General features: G+C 38.1%; 1 protein-coding gene across 2 annotated transcripts in view; it reads left to right on the top strand.

The window, feature by feature from the left end:
- The window catches only part of gramd4a (GRAM domain containing 4a), a 36,689-nt gene that overhangs the window by 921 nt on the left and 17,316 nt on the right, over positions 1 to 18,452 (top strand). For both annotated transcript variants that reach the window (XM_087787830.1, XM_087787831.1), the window contains exons 2-3: positions 9,147 to 9,360; positions 12,411 to 12,531. In XM_087787830.1, coding sequence (XP_087643956.1) covers positions 9,147 to 9,360; positions 12,411 to 12,531 — 335 coding nt within the window. The remainder of the gene's footprint in view (positions 1 to 9,146; positions 9,361 to 12,410; positions 12,532 to 18,452) is intronic.

Genomic DNA, 18,452 nt, shown 5'->3' with positions numbered 1-18,452 from the left:
ACACTTAACAGTGTCACGTCTGCAACCTTCAACCTTTGACTCCCCTGCATTGTTTTAGGGCTGTTTCTTGAAGACTTTTGTTGTTGTCTTAACAATTGACTATTGTCCAGTTGTTGTGAGCGCTAGCAACAGACTGTCATCACAGGCACTCCTGAAACAAGGGTTAAATTTGAGACTCTTTATACTGACTATTTGCTGTCAATGTAATCTGTGGAGATTAAATCACGTTTGGTGTGGCCCCCCCTTAAAGGGCAACTAATGTGAAAACCTAACTTTCCTGACATACTGGCAGGTTGCAAATGTTAAGTTATCCTCTCCAAGATGCAGTAAATCCCTCATTATAGAGATTTTACTTTGTAAAGTTCTCCCCCATCTGAAATCTCGGTGAACGAGTGGTTACGAGAGGATAGTCCATTATGACATAATAATTGTTCAGGCTTCGAATTTAAACTTTTTAAGGTCAAGTCAAAGTGTTGCCTTAAAGAAGAAGAAGAACATGATAATAAACAACTGGATTATATGTAGAAGTAAAACGAGTTGAGATTTGGTTAATCTGTCGTTCTATCAATATTATCGTTTTCATTAGTGGCTTGTATTCAATGTTTACAAAAAGTATACAAATCCATGTATGTTACACTCTTGGTCGCTGACAGCCACAAATCAAAATAAACGCACATAAACAACATCGACAGGTTTAGGAGTTTCGAGGTCAAACGAACCACTAAATACTTTCAACACTGCATTTAAACAATGAAATAAACTTACCTAAAAAGTTGTGTATTTTGCTACATTTTTTCCCAACAGCCTGTAATTCTCGTCTTTCCTTTTTTTCACCCTTTCCTTGCTCGGCATTTTTAAAGTTCGCTGCCTGACCAAAATTCACCGGACACATAACCTTCTTGGAGACCCTGATGTAGCGAGTGTATCACTCAGAACTGCTCGGCTGTTTCCGTCGTCAGTTTACCTTTGACACAAGCTTCCAAATGGCTGTTGTTTACCTTTTACCGTTAAATATTGAACGGTTGAAAATTTGAAATAACAGTCAAGTCAGGACTATTTTATTATGTTCATTCGACAAAATAATACTGCCAGTATTCATTAACAAATGAAAAGCCAAGGGCGGTCACAGCAAGTTGTTGCCATAAACACGGGTACATTTTTCAGGGCAGCACGGCAAGTGTGAAGGGCAGTCACAGAAAGTGCCTTGGCTCCTCCTCCAGCCAGCTGTAATCATACTCCGCTTTGTTTATAGACTTCCGGGATTGGTGACGTGCAGTGACAAACCTCCACGCTTGGCCAATCATAGCAGAGTGGGTGTGGTTGGGGTAAACAAGATTTTATCTCCAAAAAAATAGTGTTGTCAGTGGGCATGTCAATATTTCAATTCTAATTGAGTTTTGTACGAACAGACGCATACAGAGTACAATAGAGGTCCAAGTTCAAGTTAAATCAAATTAGTTGCCTTTTAAAAAATGCTAAATTATAGTTAATCCCTTCATACTTATACGTCCCAAGATCGTAGTCTGTGGGGATGACCTGAGCTACTTCAATATGGCTTATTTTAGTGAGGTCCATGAGTACATAAAACCCATCCTGGGTTCATACTACACGTGACATGGAGTGACCAGGTTCTGGTTGCTTGCCCCTGGGTTGATCCGGTCAGGTTGACCTCACTCGGGTGTTAAGAGATATTAAACTTTTGTCATGTGGAAAACTGATCTCTATTGTCCTGCCGATTTGATGGAGAGGTCATGGCGAGCGCTTGAGGAAGTTATACAAAGGCGTTGGTGAGTGCGGCCACATGGAGGACAATGATGGATGATAAAACTTTCAATTCGCTCAAACATGGATGATTATAGCTAATCCGGTCATTGGAAGTTTGACTTTGCTATAACAAAACAATAATTCATTTAAACAAACTATGCTTAAGTGTTGATCGTTTTTGTTTTCTGTTAAATTGCAGTTTATATAGAATAGTTAAAATTTTACTTTCATGTTATCACTCATCCATAATAATTATAGTTTAAAATGGAATCATCGATCCACATACATAGTCCGCATTCTTCTGTAACAATTGCTGTGTCAGTAGTAAAATATTTATACATTTCTTTAATCCATGCATATAACGAATGTTTAAGGTACATTTAGAGGTGACGACAACAATCTTACTTGACACTTGAGTGTCATGTCAATCTAGATTTCATTCCTGATATATACAAAAGTGATGACAACGTCCTGTTGGTGGACTCTCTTTTCTATTGTGTTTTTATAGTAAAAAGTATTTCCTTTTCTGGACAGGTTTGAGACCCCTGATGTAAAAGGAGGTGCTGGACTTACATAGTTTCTGACTTCTAATATCATAACAGTCAAGTTAAGTTAAACATGCAAGATTCTCAAAACCTTTCATCCGTCCTAAGTCTGCGCTCCTTGACAGAGGTTTACGTTTATTATAAAGTCTCTTTTGCTGATATCGCTTCCTTTTCTAGGGGATCAAATGGTCAAATTATTTTGATACCATTTGCATCAGTGATTATTTCATTATTGTTATTAAATAAATCTGATGTTTGATCCAGCTGTGTGAAGTCATGAGATTCGGCTGAACTTTACCATGTATTCTTGATTTTAAACAGTGATGTTTCTGGTCTGTTCATGTTGTAAAGGTCCTGGGCCACACGCGTACGAGGTATCTTGTCAAACTATTAGGGGATTCGTCTACATACATGTCGTAGGAGTCACCAACCTTTTTGGAACTTCAAGCTTCACCAAGGACAGTGTTTGACCTAAAGGGATACCATCGGCTTGTTACACACTGCTGAAATAACTTGTATAAATTATATTATTATGGATGATAAATAATATTCCTCTAATAAACTTGTCACTCATCAAATAAAATGATTATTGTAAGAACAGACCAATTGGCTACTCCCTTGTGACTGCATGCTACCATGTTGGTGACCACTGAGAAATATAATGCATCTTCTGTTTTTCTTCATGCATTCATGTCTTCAATCAACAACACACTCAGACCCCAGGGAATAGAGCAAGGGTCTCTGAGCCATTTGCATTTATACCAGGGGACCAAGAATAACCTCTGCAAAGAGTTTGATCTGACATTTTCTCTCTTGAAAATCTCTTGTGAGTGTTAATATGTTGATGCTCTGGCCATATTTATGTTTAATCATGGAGACATTTGTCTGTAGGAGATGCCAAACGACCAGAGTAAAATCCACCTGGTGCTGGTTGCATACACCTTGTTGTACCATAGTGAGTCGGATGCTACATACCATCCACAGTTTAGCAAATGGTAGAGTCAATGCACACAAAAGGGAAACGGATCACTGGAAACTGGCGACTCTTTCCTGACCAATGTTATCACAATATGGGTGGAAATGATTTGACTTGTCGCAAGTTATGAGACATAAAACCGTCTGATGAAATGATAACGAAATTAATTGTGAAACTAGAACAGGAACATGATTGATAGAGATGTGTGATTGAACTATTTTTATGTGGTATGGAAGCAGAAGACGGGCGATCAAGATGTGCAGTTACAAATATTTGTCCTTTTATTAAGAGAACTTGAAGCCAACTGAGCGCACATAAGCACTCACTCTCCTGGGACCAGAACCTGCTTGTTAAAGCCCATCCTGTACATTATTTCAACCCAAAATAATATCGAGACAAAGTTTGTAAACATCTCCTGGAAATAAAAAATAATTTCAAATTTTGTGGGGGATTTTTTTTAGAACTTTAATTTCAAATACATAGTTAAATTTAACAGAGATGAATAATGTTCCATCTTATCTTCTACTTTTATTGAAAATATTTATTATAAAAAACTTGATGTATCAATCAATATTCAGTGGTATGAAAAAAAAGAAGTAATTATTTCTTGCCATATGGGGTGCGCTGTTGGTTTTTCTTGGAAAATTGTGTAAATTGAAAATTAGCCAGACGCTAAAGTCAGCTCGTCCTCGACTAGGGGGTTAAAATTGAGAGCAATGTGTTTGTACTTAGCCCCGGGATTTGCATTAAGGCCTTATCATCCAGGTCTGCAGCTTTTATTAACTTGCCAGCTAAGCGTTAAAAGGCTAAAAATAATCAAATTATGATCAGTGAGAGGCTTTCAGGGATAATCACATTTCCAGTCTGACATCACATGATGCGGGAATAACATATATTGACCAACATCCTGATAAGGATTGTGTCCTATAGGTTGCGTAACGTCACTAACTCCTTCCAGCACGCATACCCTCATGATGACCCGTGACCATCTCGGTCTATAGGGGGACTGGGAGATATTAGTGGCACTTTAACATACCCTGCAGTGTTGCACATCACCCATGCGTGAAAAGACTTGTGTGGTGGGGGTTTTCGGCCAATGCACTCACCAACACTTGAACAATACAGGCTTCACTTGTACAAATGGGACAATTTCTGGGACATTAGGGCAGCAGGTTTTCTTTCATGCGCCTCAACAATAATCACTTGTACCATGTTTGTATCAGGAGCAATACTATAGTTTGATCATGATGTGTTCTCAAAAGAATCCAGTTGCATACTTTACTTTGTAGTTGTTATTTCTGATGATGGCCATGTTTATTCACCAAATCAGTGACAACTTATCTTTCTGTATCAAATATTTAACCCTATTTTCCTTGTTTTCTCTCTTCGGTGTGATGTGTTTCGAGCTGTCAAATCGCAGTCTGGAAAAGTAAAATGGTTAGTAAATCGGCGCATTGGTGCTGATTCTGATATGCCACACCTCAACAAAGGCCTTAAGTGCGCCACCTATTGGGTTAATGTGGACATTGCACAGAAGAGACGACATGAATCAACGATTAGATGAACTGCTTAGGGTGAACCTTGATTAGCAATAAAGATTAGGAATGACTCTGTAATGTCTCTCTTTATGTGGTCTGTATAATAAACAGGTTAGTGGCCTGTCCTGCCAAGATCAGTGCAGTTGGTGTTATAGAAAACTCTTCCTACTTGTGGTTATTGTGAATATGCTCAAAAGCATTCTGATGGTCAGTGTCATCCGGTTTTTGATCTTTAACTTATGGTTACAACTTACAAGCCAGACAACAAGCAAGCATATTTTTTTGTCATGTCAACTACAGAACGTAATCACCAGTTTGCAGCAATTCAAAGGACCCCTACGGCAAAGTTTGCAGCCCTGAACCTAAATTCATAATAATTCATAATCATTAAAGCTTGTAACATTCCGAGACATCTTACACTATCATCATGATGGTCCCCCATTCAGAAATGTTCTTTTTTAGAAATTAATCATCCCATGTAGGGCTAAACGATTATTAAAAAAATAACATTGTGATTGTTTTCCGAAATATTGCGATTGTGATTATTTATCCAATTATTTTTTTAATGTCCTCATTTTTATGCATTTTTAAAAGATTTAATACAATAAATGACTAACTTTACATTATAATGTATTTCTCTTTGATTCTCAAGATACATTTATTTAGTATTTTTTTATGATAAAGGCAAATTAAGCATACCTTAAAATAAAGGGAGAAGGTTTATTTAGTTACTCTAATTACACTTGTAAACAAACATAACATATTCACTGCAAATACTAAAAACTTGCTAAAAGTGTGATGTAATCATTTATATTTATTAGTCAATAATAAATCATCCAAACTTCAGTGCAGCGTAAAGAAAATTGAAAACACTAGTCAGTCATTATTTTTCTTACTGCATATTTTTGCACAGTTTCTCGTGTGTTTAAGTGCATTTCCTGTCATACACAATAATATATTATCATTTATACATTTTGAATTGTGTGATGGCATAAGCACAACCTCTGCGATATAATAATCACATTCTTGAATAAATGCGATTTATCAGCCCTAATCCCATGGGGCTGTTCATCTTGAAACAAGCATCATATTAGTGGACTTGTCTTAAATAACTTATGCCTTAAATGAAGGATTCCTTAACGGATACTTTCATTGTCCATACTTTGTGGATGTTGTTGCATTCATTTGTTAATTTAATGAATGGTTGAAAGCTGTCCATGTGTGCCCTAGAGTAACCTCAGCCTACTACAAGTCATTAGCAGAGGATTATGAAGTCAGACGTCCACGGACTGGACATTTGCCTGAGGCCCGTAAATCTCCGTGGTCTTGATCAAATGTATGCTGTGGCAAACAGTCCTGTCCAGTGTGTGTGGGACATCTCTGAGGATCACTCTTGTTGATTCTCCGATGACCCAAAGGAGCCTTTGTGTTTGTACGGGTCAGTCACAGCTATGGTACCAGAGGGTCCTCAACCAGATGCGGAGATTAGTAGAATCAGAAGGAAATTGATAAATGGGTAGATCCAGTGCAAAAATTCTTCAGCATGATATGTTTCGACTAGTTGGAATGCAAAAAAGACTACATCAAAATATACAATATTCTGTTTTATGCTTGCATTACTTTTTGACGTCAAGTTAACTTCCAGTGTGTATTATTAAAACGTATTAAGACGCATGACCTGAGCGGATGTCAGCAGGTAATAACGTTACACAAGGAAATCTTTCATCAGCTTAGCCTTTAGCCAATCATCTGCAACCATGACTCAGATTGTCAATCAGATCTTGGCAGTATGATGACCAGTCATCCAGTCAAGAACATCAAGTAATCTCCAGGGATTACATTAAGAATAACATCAAATCCCCCTTACGAGTGACCGGCAGCACTGTGAATGGCATGATGGTTTTGTTTACAACCACTTCATATCCTTGCGTGCACTCGGCAGATGATGGACTGCCAACGCTTTCACATGTGTGCTTGCATCATGTGAGCTGGAAAGGTTGTGTTTCTTTATTACTGGCTTCAAGGTTGAATTAAACAGAGTTTCAAGTGTACAATGAGAATACTTATTTTATACTAATATTAAAGTTGTATAATTGAAGTTTATGTTTGACATCCGGCGGTGATGCAATAATATCTCCGGAGGAAACGATCAAGCCAATTCACCTTTAACCAACAGTCATAAATAGCTAGCTATTTAGCTTGTTAGCCGTTAATGTCCACATTAATGATGATAATGTAGCAAGCTTGTTTGTCTGCTCGAGATGCAGTGTCATTTGCTGCGCTCGCATCAACTCTGTGAGGATCATTTTCTGGACATGGATAAATGTAGAAACTGCAAATAAAATGATGACTGTACTGCTTAGATCTATACCACCACAAACCAGCGTAAAATATAGACTTATTTAATTTGTTCCGGAACAATTATTTTCGTTGAGGCTTCATCATAAGATGAACATTACAGACTGTAGCAGCAGTATAGAGTTCTATGGATTGTTTTTAAGCGTTGTTGAAGCAAGTCGCTTATTAAAATGGACTTACATTTTTGTATAACTCTAAAAAGGAATGTATTCATCTGAAAATAATTTCAATCCTTGGTTCCCTACATTAGTGTGAGTTGAAAATTAGTGAATTCTGGGTCAACTAACCCTTTAATTGTATCTTAAAGTAGCTTTTTTTGTTGTTCTATTGGTTCCTTTCAAGAGACTGGCATGGGTGTTATGCACATACATGACGGTCATGTTCTGTGCTGTCCTCACCACACGTTACTGTATGTAGGTAGTCAGCCAGATGACTTATCAAGTGAAAACAAGAAAAGAAAACCTTGAGTTTTTTGATGTACATGCAAAAAAAAACATTTAATACATAACAACAAAAAAAATACACTGCAACATTAACACGTTTTCTTGAACATTTTTTTAATCTAATTTGAATCAACTCAAAGACAATTTCAATGGCTGTGTCCTTGACTGTCTTTACTATGATGCATCAAAATATTCTACGTATCCAAACACTGGAATCTCCTGGTGACATGGTGGCGTTGTGGTCAGAGTGCATGTGCAGGAAACTTAAGGTTGTCCGTTTGCATCTGGGTCTGTTAAACTGTATGCATTTTGCCAAAAAAAACACAGTAGAGAAAAAGTATATAACTTAGTAGATTGGTGCTATAGAGAAAGTGTTCCTAATTCAGTTAGTTCCTTGGTTGTCTTGCCTTCAGTTGATACGAAACTCTTCAGCGAGAATTCTGACCCGCTCTCGTAGAAGATTTTTTTTATACTTATAGGTTAAACTTTAATTTTTTTCTTTTCTTCTGGAGATGAAATCGTGTTTACTGTAACCACAGCCACTCTGCTGTGATTAGTCAAGCATTGAGGTTTGTCACCATGCATCATCAATCCAAAAAATATACACCTCCACCTTTATAAATAAAGTGGGTCGTGATTACAGCCAGCTGGAGGAGGAGTGGAGTCCATTATTTCGTCATAATGGACTCCACTCTCGTAACCTCTCGTTAGTCGAGATTTCCGACGGGGGAGAACTTTATAAAGTAATAACTTTAAAACATCATCACGATGAGAGACTTGCTGCATCTTGGAGACGAAGACTTCAACATATGAAAAAATTCACATTAGTTCCACTATAAATGGCCTCTCACTGCTTTAAAAAGATGATGCCGTTTCTTCTGTAACAATGATACTTCTATGTTTATATACTGGAGGAACTTATGAACGGGAACGTTAGTGACTTTGGTCTTCGGGAGTTCCTTTATTGGTTTTTGGCAACTCTTCAAAGGTCATTGAAGCATTAAAGATAATAGGGACGGTTAGGTAACTACTAAAATGATTTTGGTAGCTAACCAAATAAAAAAATAAAAAAAGATACAACTCAGTGATGGGCTGTCTGGTAGCCTCTTGATGTATTAAGAGATGGTTGGTTAATGTACTGAAAAGAAAACGTCTTTCATCAACACTGAAAAATGAGATATTCTTTGTAGGGAAATGGTCCTAGTGATAATGCAAAGCTGCTCTTGCTGTACTGCTCTTGGGAAGGCAGGCTAATAGCCACTAATGTTCGTTTTACCTACTTGCGTGTCTTTGGAGGAGGTTTGCTGGACACTACTTGTAATTTTGCTTTTGTGGTAAGCTTACATTGCTCATATAAAAGTTTTACTTCTGTGTGTGTTTAATAAAACAATGGGTCTCAGATTATTCATACAGATATTTATTTTCACAACTATTCTAAACCTACTGTGGCCTCAAGCTTCTTGGAATCAGTAGAATGTTGATGCTTAAAAACAAATGATTATTTTCCTTCTCCCATCCACAGGGTTACCGTCCGCCATGTTAAGGTAAAGCCCAGGTGCGCGGTGTTGACCATGCTAAAGCGCTTGGACAAGATCCGGTTCCGAGGCCCCCGAACAAGGGAAGACTTTCCCGATCTGGCGGAGTCACCCAATGGCTCTGACAATGAATGTAGCGACGATGTGCCGCTAAAGCCCAGGTCCTCTCTGAGGGACGCCGAGGACATGGCGCGAGACCCTGTAAGTAAACTTTGTTATTCCTTCTCTTGACAGTATATGCTGCTAACACATTTTAAAAAGTTGTTAAGTTACTTTTATTATTGGTATTGTTTTTAACCCAAACATGTCATCACAAGAAAAATAATGATCAATCGGCGAGTTGCTGATTGATTAATAATCTCAATTGTTTAAACGGGGAACTGAATAAGGAGCCAGAGTTTGAGACTTGCTTAACAGTAGAACAGAGACTTGTTTTACTGTTGGATTTTCAAATCGGAAATTAAGGTTTGGGTTGTTGTACAGGAAGGGACTACGAAGTGTCTTGAGCTGCCTTGAGCTGCCTTAACCAGGTTTAACTAACCCTGCAGTGCTGAAGTGGAAAAGTTGGCCACGGTTGTGGAAGTGTAACTAAACATTGAAGTCTCACATCTCTGTTGGGTTGATAAGGGAACTGATTTCTTTCTTTTGAATGGATAGATGGTTGCTATTTTTAGTACTCTAGGAAGTGTTGCAGATAAATCTGTAAATTACTGGAGAGGAAATATGAAGATGTGCGGAAGTTGACTGTTTAGTAACAGAAGTGATGACAGCCAGGAGGAGTCTGTCAGTAGTGACTTTATCAGATGGTGGAGATGTTTATACTGCCTGTGAGAGAAGAAGATTAAAAGGAGGGAAGCGATAACTGAGACAGGAAGTCGAGATGGATTGGACTGCCAGATCTCCAGAGAGGAAAAACCGCCCTCAGCCATCTTCTCCAAAGGACTTGAGGTAGCAGCATCCTCCTACGCGACATGCTGTTGGTGTTGAATCTGAAGGATGCATTTCCAAAAACTTTCATCCCGCCGTTGACGTCAGTCTTCTCGTATCTACGGAGCACATCAAATAGTTAACGGTTAGTCAGTAGCACTATTGCGGGGGTCTTCTTCCATCATCATCTTCCATCAAAATCTCGTAGTCTTCTATGATCACGATGTCACTTAGATTGTCCCTTTTTTAGACTGCATGCAAGTGCAACAGATGAGCGGGTGTTTGTCTATCTGTTCGAGTCCTGTCCCACGAGACGACATCGCCCACAAGCTTCTGATGACTCATACTCTAGAATCCTTAAATTTGAAGCCATTTCAACTGCGCTCTGGAGGATTGTTCTGTGTTTCCCTCATTATCCCACCCTTACGGCTACAGTAGAACATGCTGGAAGTCTCTGATGGAGGAATAGTGGACATCGTAGTACATTCTTAACAAGGAGGCGTGTCATCATGGCAGATGGTGTCCAGTCATTCGCAGTGACATCACTGACCTCGCCTCATCTTTCCGGCTGCGTGAGCATCTTCATTGCCACTCTCATCACTTTCTAGAGACTTGAGTCTTAATGTTGAGGTCTTTGCCATTGAAACCTGCTCTTAGTTGCCAACAAACTAATAGACTATAGAGTTACAGATAAAAATGGTACAGAATAGATACTCGCAGAACACGGTTCTGACAAATGGTACTAACTAGACCCAAATGCAAAAAGATATTGGTGCTTTGATATGGTTTCAATTTCTAGAATCAAACTTAAATTTGGGAAGATACTTAAAATTATGTTTCAAGAATCAGTAATCGCATCAACTCTCTCTGCACTTTCTCTTGCAGAGCCCCTCATGCATTTCACTTACACCTAAATTAGTCCCGAAGCCTGTCACAATATAAAAACTTACATAGAAATATATTGCATACAAAATAAAGGTTTAAAAAGACAAAAAGTTGGCCTCACATTATAATGAATCCATTTACTGATTGAAAGATTTTACAAAAGCATAATTGCAGGGTTAAGTCAAAGGGTCACAAAATAATTGGTGTAGAAGGGATGGGTAAGACTGGAAAAAATGGTGCTTAAAATTGTCTGGTTAGATAAATAATTGCCATTTAAATGTCCACACTGGATTTAAAACCGGGTTAAATAAAATCTATAATTATGGAGTATTACTTTGATCTTCTCGCACCTTGTAGTCTGCCTCTTCAATCTACTATTATTTCATGTTACTGAAGGGGAGAAAAAAAATGTCTGTGGCTTAATACTGTATTAGGTCTTTTTGACTCGTGTCTAGCTTATGTCACAAGTCTGCAGTCTGAACATGCGTTAGCCTCGATAATATGAAAAATTGAGAAATGCAAAATGTGGTTTCGAGTCATCAGCTAATAACAGCTGGTGATAAACAATGGTTTAAAAAAACAACAAAACATCAATGACATCTTTGAATACCAAATCAAATACCTGATGATCAGTTCAGCACCTTTTAGTCATGGTGATTTTATTGCCCAAGTATTGCTGTACAAACCTATTATAAATATTCTCAAAACTAACAAACCACCGCGCCCTTCACACTTCTCACCCTTCAGGGTGAGTTGCAGGAGTGACAAGTCGTCCTTGCTTCCTCTGCCAGAATCGAATCAACATGTTAAGGTTCTGTGTTGTCGTTCTAGTTTTTCTACTAAAGTAAATAAACTATCTAATCACAATAAATTAACCAGGAGTTCCTGCCCCCACTAGTAAAATAATAAATGATTGTTTCCCCTCATCCTTCTCTGACTATTCTCGTTTACATCCTTTTTCCTCTCCGCCACTTCCACAGCGCTGGCTTTGTTGTTCCTCAGAAACTCGCCTTTATTTTCCATTCATCTTATTTTTTCAAAGGATTTGTATTTTCTGAACAAACATTCAGGTTGTTGCTTTTTTCGCTTCGACTGATGCACAATGCCACGCCGGTGGTTGTCGGGGAGAAGCTACCGCAGTGTCTGCACGCTCAAGCATGTGTGAATTTGTTTCTTAAAGGGACCTCGCTGTAGTTGAGCAGGCTGCAGTGATATTCATCCGCCTGCGCTGTCATTCGTTCTTCTCTCTTACTCCTGTATCGGCGTCACTCTCATGCAGCCAGAGATGTGAGTCATCGTTGTCTCTCAGGTCAGAAAAGGGGGTTCCTCTCTTTTTGCCTTCCTCACCGCTAGCAGGACTTTCACCGGGTGTGTTAGCATGAGTCATTGCAGGAGGGATTTTCCTGTTACTTTCATTTGCCCTTCTCTTGTGTTCACAGGCAGGTTCGGGGTCTCCAACCATGGCCGCGGCCATCCAGGACTTCCAGAGGTCAGAGTCGGAGCGACTCAATGAAGTCAAAGGTCACCTGGAAATTGCCTTACTGGAGAAACATTTCCTACGTGAGTTAAAAGAAACACCCGAATCAGATTCCAAACAAGTACAGTATGTTCTTCTCAGACGGTTCCAATTCTTCTCCATCACATCAATTGAGGGATATGTCTGTATCTAGAGATTATATTTTCAAGTATACACTAAATTTAACTCACAGTGACCATGTTTACCTGTGACTTTGTAGAAGTAGAAAATGTACTTACTTCCACTAGTCGCTCTAGAACTTGGTGAGTGATGATCTAGCAAATATCCTTGTCCAAAGTCTTATTAGTACTGGCGCTAAGTGCAGTGATATAAATGAAAATCTAGCACAGTCAGGGTCTTGTGATGGTGGGTCTTGAAGGCTCTGTGATGAAGTCTCTCTTAGTCTCTATTAGACTTGCACTCTCTGTCTTTCTTGAACTTGCTGTGTTGGTCTTTACAACTGTACCGAACAAATTGGTTTAATGTGTGGCTCATTCTTTGCTCTAGAGAAATCACCCTCGCTGGTATTTGTACAGCATAGTTTGAGGGGGAATCTCTTAAGATGACACACGTGAGAACTGGAAACAGTCTCTGTAAAACTCATGATGACATTTGATTCAAATCTTTCTCCACATCACCATCATTTCTGCAGAACTTGTTGTCACACCAAGAGAGGCTATGTTATTGAAGTCCTAGAGTGTTGTAAAATATGCAGTCTGATTCTATCCGAGAGGCTTGTTTATGTTTTCTCCTGGTTTAAAGTCTCATCTGGGGGTTGTTTTTTAAGATGACTCATTTGAATGCAAATACTGGTTGCCAGCTGCATTAGCATTAGTTTATACCTCAAGCTTTTTTTTTTTGAAAAGCCCATACCGTTTCTCAAATATGTTGAGTATGCTTATATCAACCCCTGACTTGTTTAGTCATCTTGTTCACAAGTGATTGGTGTGAGTGTGGGGTTGGTTGTGGAAGTGCAGAGGGAGTGTAATACAGTAGAAGTAACCAGCTGCTGACTTATTGGTTCATCAGCTTCTCCTGCTTCACCAGAGACTCATTATGGAGCAGTGATTCACAGATTACACACATAAATCTTCTCACTTATTCAATTATTATGTATTCTCTTATTTTTGCTGCCGTGTCGTGTGCTTGTGACGATGGCACCACTCCGATGTTTCTGAGAATGATGACTTGATGTATTGTTGTTTAAGCACTTTGTGACCCCGGTCTTGGAAAGGAACCTTCAAAATAAAACTCCCTTACTTATCTACTTACTTTACAGCCGAGCTTACATTGAATTATTACATTAAATCTGCACAGTCAAAGAAAGATGATTTTTTTTATGTCATAAAAATGATAAAATAGTTTATTTTAGGGTATTAGTTGTTTGGACTGGAAGAAATGTTGAGTGAAATCATATTTACACTTTTGTTATTATCATTCGCCCACATGAAGACCTTAAAACAATGAAGTCTTTTTCATGGAATAAATGTCACAAACAAAGTATTAATAATATAAAAAGGATACATAGCCTTGTATGGAGATCTTGTTCTTCAGACTCAGCATATTCTTCACAATGCTGCACACATTCATCTGGCGCCCATCCATCAGGACATAGCACCTTTTATAATACTAAGATCTGAAGCTTCTTGTAAATGTGAGACAGTGCATACATCTGCCAAGCAGCTCATTTCACATTACTTTTAGACATTATGTTTTTAAGCTATAGAGAGGGAGCAAGAGCGCGCTAGATCGATCGAGATTGAGATAGAGATGGATAGATCGAGACAGAAAGATAGATTGATCGAGATAGATTGACTGATATCGATCTTGGGTGAGAGATGTAGACCATAAGTCTTGCAGATATAAAAGTCTTTCACACATTGTATATGCACTTTTCTTTATCATTTTTTTTTACACTTCTATTTTCAACTCACGACAGGCATTTCTTTATTGATAATCCTTATTCTTTTATCAAGATACTTTTGTTTTATATTTTATTATTTACTTTCTTGGTTTCATTTTTTTTTTTTGTTTTCCCAAGGATTTGTGTCCTTTAGAAGTCATGGTTTCATGTCCCTGGCGTCGCCCTGACGTTGACTATAGCTGTTCTAAGCTCAGCAGCAGCAGCACGTTGAGGGTCTCGTGGCATGTAGTCAAGCGTGAAGTATTTTCTCCTCTTCAGCCTGTGTATAACAGCCAGGGAGTGTGAAAGAAAAAATTGAAGGCAAAGTCTTTGCTTATAAAGCCAACCTGAGTTATAAGAGTTGGTTTATTGTGACCATATCGAGATTTGCAAGTCCACCTCCACATCACATACTGCTGACCTTTTCCTGGTTTCTCTTCCTACACAGACTCTATGATCTTCCCTTCTATCTTGCACGTGGTTATATTCCTTTGTAATATTTTGACCCTCAATTCCTACTATTATATTTGTATCTCGGTAAAATAAAGAATACAAACTTTTTAAATCCTTATGCTTAGCAGTTCTGTGATCTGATCACCCAAACACAGGGAAGATTCAGAAAGCACATGAGTTAAGTTGGCTTCTCAGCGCTATGACTCCCTTGTGGTAAAAAACAATTTACAGCAATCATATTTCTGGTAAAAATTGCTATAGAGAAAATGTCTCAAATCCGTGTTAACAGTGAGTGTTGGGCTAAGAGAGAACTAGTTGTAGCTGTAGCACAGGTTGGCTAATTTTTATTGAATTAAAGTAATGAGTTCTCATTGATATGTTTCGATAAAACCATGCTGTTGCAGTCAGCCAGAGTGGAAGGACCCACCAGTCTGCTCAGCTCTATCACTCTAGCTTAACAGTCTTCCTCTACTAGATTCAGTAAGTCCCTCATCATAACAGTGCTTTGTTTTGAAGTTATAACTTAAAATTCTAATAATAACTGGGTGAGAGGTTACGAGAGCGGACGAGAGTCCATTAGGATGTAAAAATGCCTGGGATTGATGACACACGGTGACAAACAGAAATGTTTGGGTGTTGTTATGTTAAAAAAGATTTTATCTCCAGAAAAACGTAGTATTTTTAGTGGGAAGGGCTTAATCACATTTTCTGTTACATAAATAATTTAATGAAAAAAGTTTTGTACAAACAGACACATACTGATGAGTACAATAGAGGTTCAAGGTATATTTAAGAGACACTTGTATCAACACATTAGTTGCTCATTTAACCCTTTTGGAAAAAAATAATGGTTAATCTAATGCATAACATAAAGTGCAAACATTAATCTTAATGTAGTAATCCTTTTTTATTAGTAATGACTTCCTATTTTCCCTGGCTACATCTGAACTTCGCTCTGATATTTAAGCATTAATGCACTGACGTCTCTGCAGGGAACGCTTCTCTTCTCCTGTTACTCTGCCCTCTACTTCTGTTCCTCCTTCCCTCTACCATTTTCACTCACTGCACATAATTTAACCTCCTCGTTCTTCCTTCTGTAGGCAATGAGGGATCGAATTCTGCCACATGGAAGTGTGATTCTTCTTTTACACTTTCTTTTTCTCCCTCATGTGTTATGTGTGAACACCTGTCAGCCCGACAGAGGAAAGTAGTCTCAATGTTTCTCTGGAAGAAGTCACGATGAAGTCCACAAGCCTTTCCCTGTTAATTCTCAGATTTATGTTGTTTGCAAATCACTATCCTAAATTTGAAATGTGAAATTTATAATTTATATTTAATATAAATGAGAGAATAATGACACTAACTAAACTACGAAATATTGTTTTTGAAAACTGTTGAATAAAATAATTAACATTATATTAGAATACATTTTAAATAACAATATATATATAATGATAAAAAGTTTAGTGTCCAAAATGTAAAATAGATGATAATTAATAGGGTAAGAAAAAAACAGATTTTCACAATGGAGCATGAAATCTATTTGCTCGTAATCACGCATTGATGAGTTTAAGTCCGGTTGTAATCTTACAAGCCTGAAAAACGTACACCAGATTTTCCAAAGGGTATCCAGCCTGACGGCCGGTGTACCCCTCTACTACTCCTGCTGAATGTTGGACACATGGATGAAAAATAGATTTATGAATCAGCTATTTGTACTGAATGGCAACAGCACGTTATACTCCTTGTTGACAACACGGACACAAAAGGCACATGGTAGGTTGTGTCTGTCTCAGTAATCAGATTAACAACACAAACAGACGACTAGTTGTGTGTGACGAGGTTGTGTACCAGCTCCAGTCGTGTCAATCAAACGGTTGAAATAAGAACGCTGTGTTCACTTTCTTTTATGTCAAGAGCTAGAGGCCCGAGAGATCAACAACCTAGCATGATTTCATTTCTGCTCATTAGCAGCTCAGCAACACTTTTCTTCTTCAGACTCGGAGGAGCGTATAAATCCTGGAGGCGTCTGCTTGTTGTCTTTCTCACTGAATTTTCCTTTCCCCTCTGTTTCCCAAAATAGCGCTGGGGGCCCACGCTTAGTTTGCTAAGACAAATACGGTGTATTGTTTTCTCTCTTCAAAGGAGGCATGAGTTTCCATCTAAATACTAGTGTGTCTGTGTGTTGGCCCTGCACAGTGAACCGTGACCTTTTCCCTCTGACATCTGTTGTGATTACTCTGGCTATTTTAAGAGCTGTGATTGGTTAATTTTTAACTATATTTTTCTGGAAACGCACCATCTGCCGTTTGGCATTCATACTTTGTCCAAACCCATCATTTGTCACTATCTTTTCTTACTGGGAGACTGATGGTTGATGTACACACTCAGATTGACCTCAGCTATTCATTGTTTTGACATGTTGAAGCTTTATCATATCAAGACTCTGAATAGAGCTTTTGCTTCTTGACATTCATGTAGGAGTCAGTGGTTCATCATTAAAAGTCTTTGATGTACTTTGAATTAAAGTGAATTGCACAGTAAAATAAAATGGGATTTAATTAAGTAAGTAGGTTAGTAAGTAATGGTTATTTGTAAAGTGCCTTTCTAGACCAGGGTCACAAAGCGCGTTCACAATCAAAAACGATACACACAAAATATATACTTAAAAGATCAAGACAAATAAGACGGACACGAGTCCCAGAAAATCAGGGAAAAGCTCAAATAAAAATGTCTTAAGATGTTTCTTGAAGTAGTCAGTAGATCCATCAAACACAGAGTGAGAGGAAGATTGTTCCAAAGCTTAGGAACAGTCTGGAAGGATTTCTCTCCTCTGGTCCTGAACCGTGTGCGAGGAACCATCAGTAGATTCTGATCCACAGACCTCAGAGCCCGAGCTGGGGTGTAAGTCTGGATCAGATCACTGATGTAAGGGGGAGTCTGACCATGAATAGATCTGAAAGTAAGAACCAGAATTTAAAAATTGATCCCGAAAGAAACTGGCAGCCAGTGAAGAGATTTAAGGTTCGGGGAATTGTGAGTTCTTGTACTAGAGAGGGTCAGAATTCGGAGTTTTGTATTAACTGCAAGCGAGACAGCTCATTCTATTATTTTTCTAGGATTATTTGTGTTGTAATACTTTTATGTTCCATTTTAAATAAAATATACACTGATATATACTGTTTAGAGTTCACAATCTTTTTTAATTATTTTTTTTTATGGAAAAAGTCAAAATTATTTTCTAGTCATCTTATTAATCTAAGGACGTATCAGTTAAGGTTTAAAAAGATTAAACCAAAATAATGATATAATTAAAATTTAATATAAATTTAACGTTTAGTCATCTTTTTTTCAAATTTTGTATTGATCTCTTTTTGGTCTGTTTAGAGTGTTGGAGTATTTCCACAATCAGTGCAGACCTTAGTGATTCTGAGAGTCTCTAGTTTCAAATCAGAAGTGAGGAGAAACATGCTCAAAGTCGATGCATTTCTTTTTGGATGTTTACAGATTTGTGGCACTTCTCTGGCAGGCACAAACATGTGGTGGATATTAATAATGCAGAAGTTTTAAGTGTCTCTGCACAACACGAGCACCGCAGGAATATTCGCT

The sequence above is a fragment of the Callionymus lyra genome, chromosome 3, assembly GCF_982586985.1.
Source record: "Callionymus lyra chromosome 3, fCalLyr1.hap1.1, whole genome shotgun sequence".
Lineage (NCBI taxonomy): Eukaryota > Metazoa > Chordata > Actinopteri > Syngnathiformes > Callionymidae > Callionymus > Callionymus lyra.
Note: the sequence above shows the minus strand (reverse complement) of the source record. Positions and strands in the feature narration are given on the sequence as shown.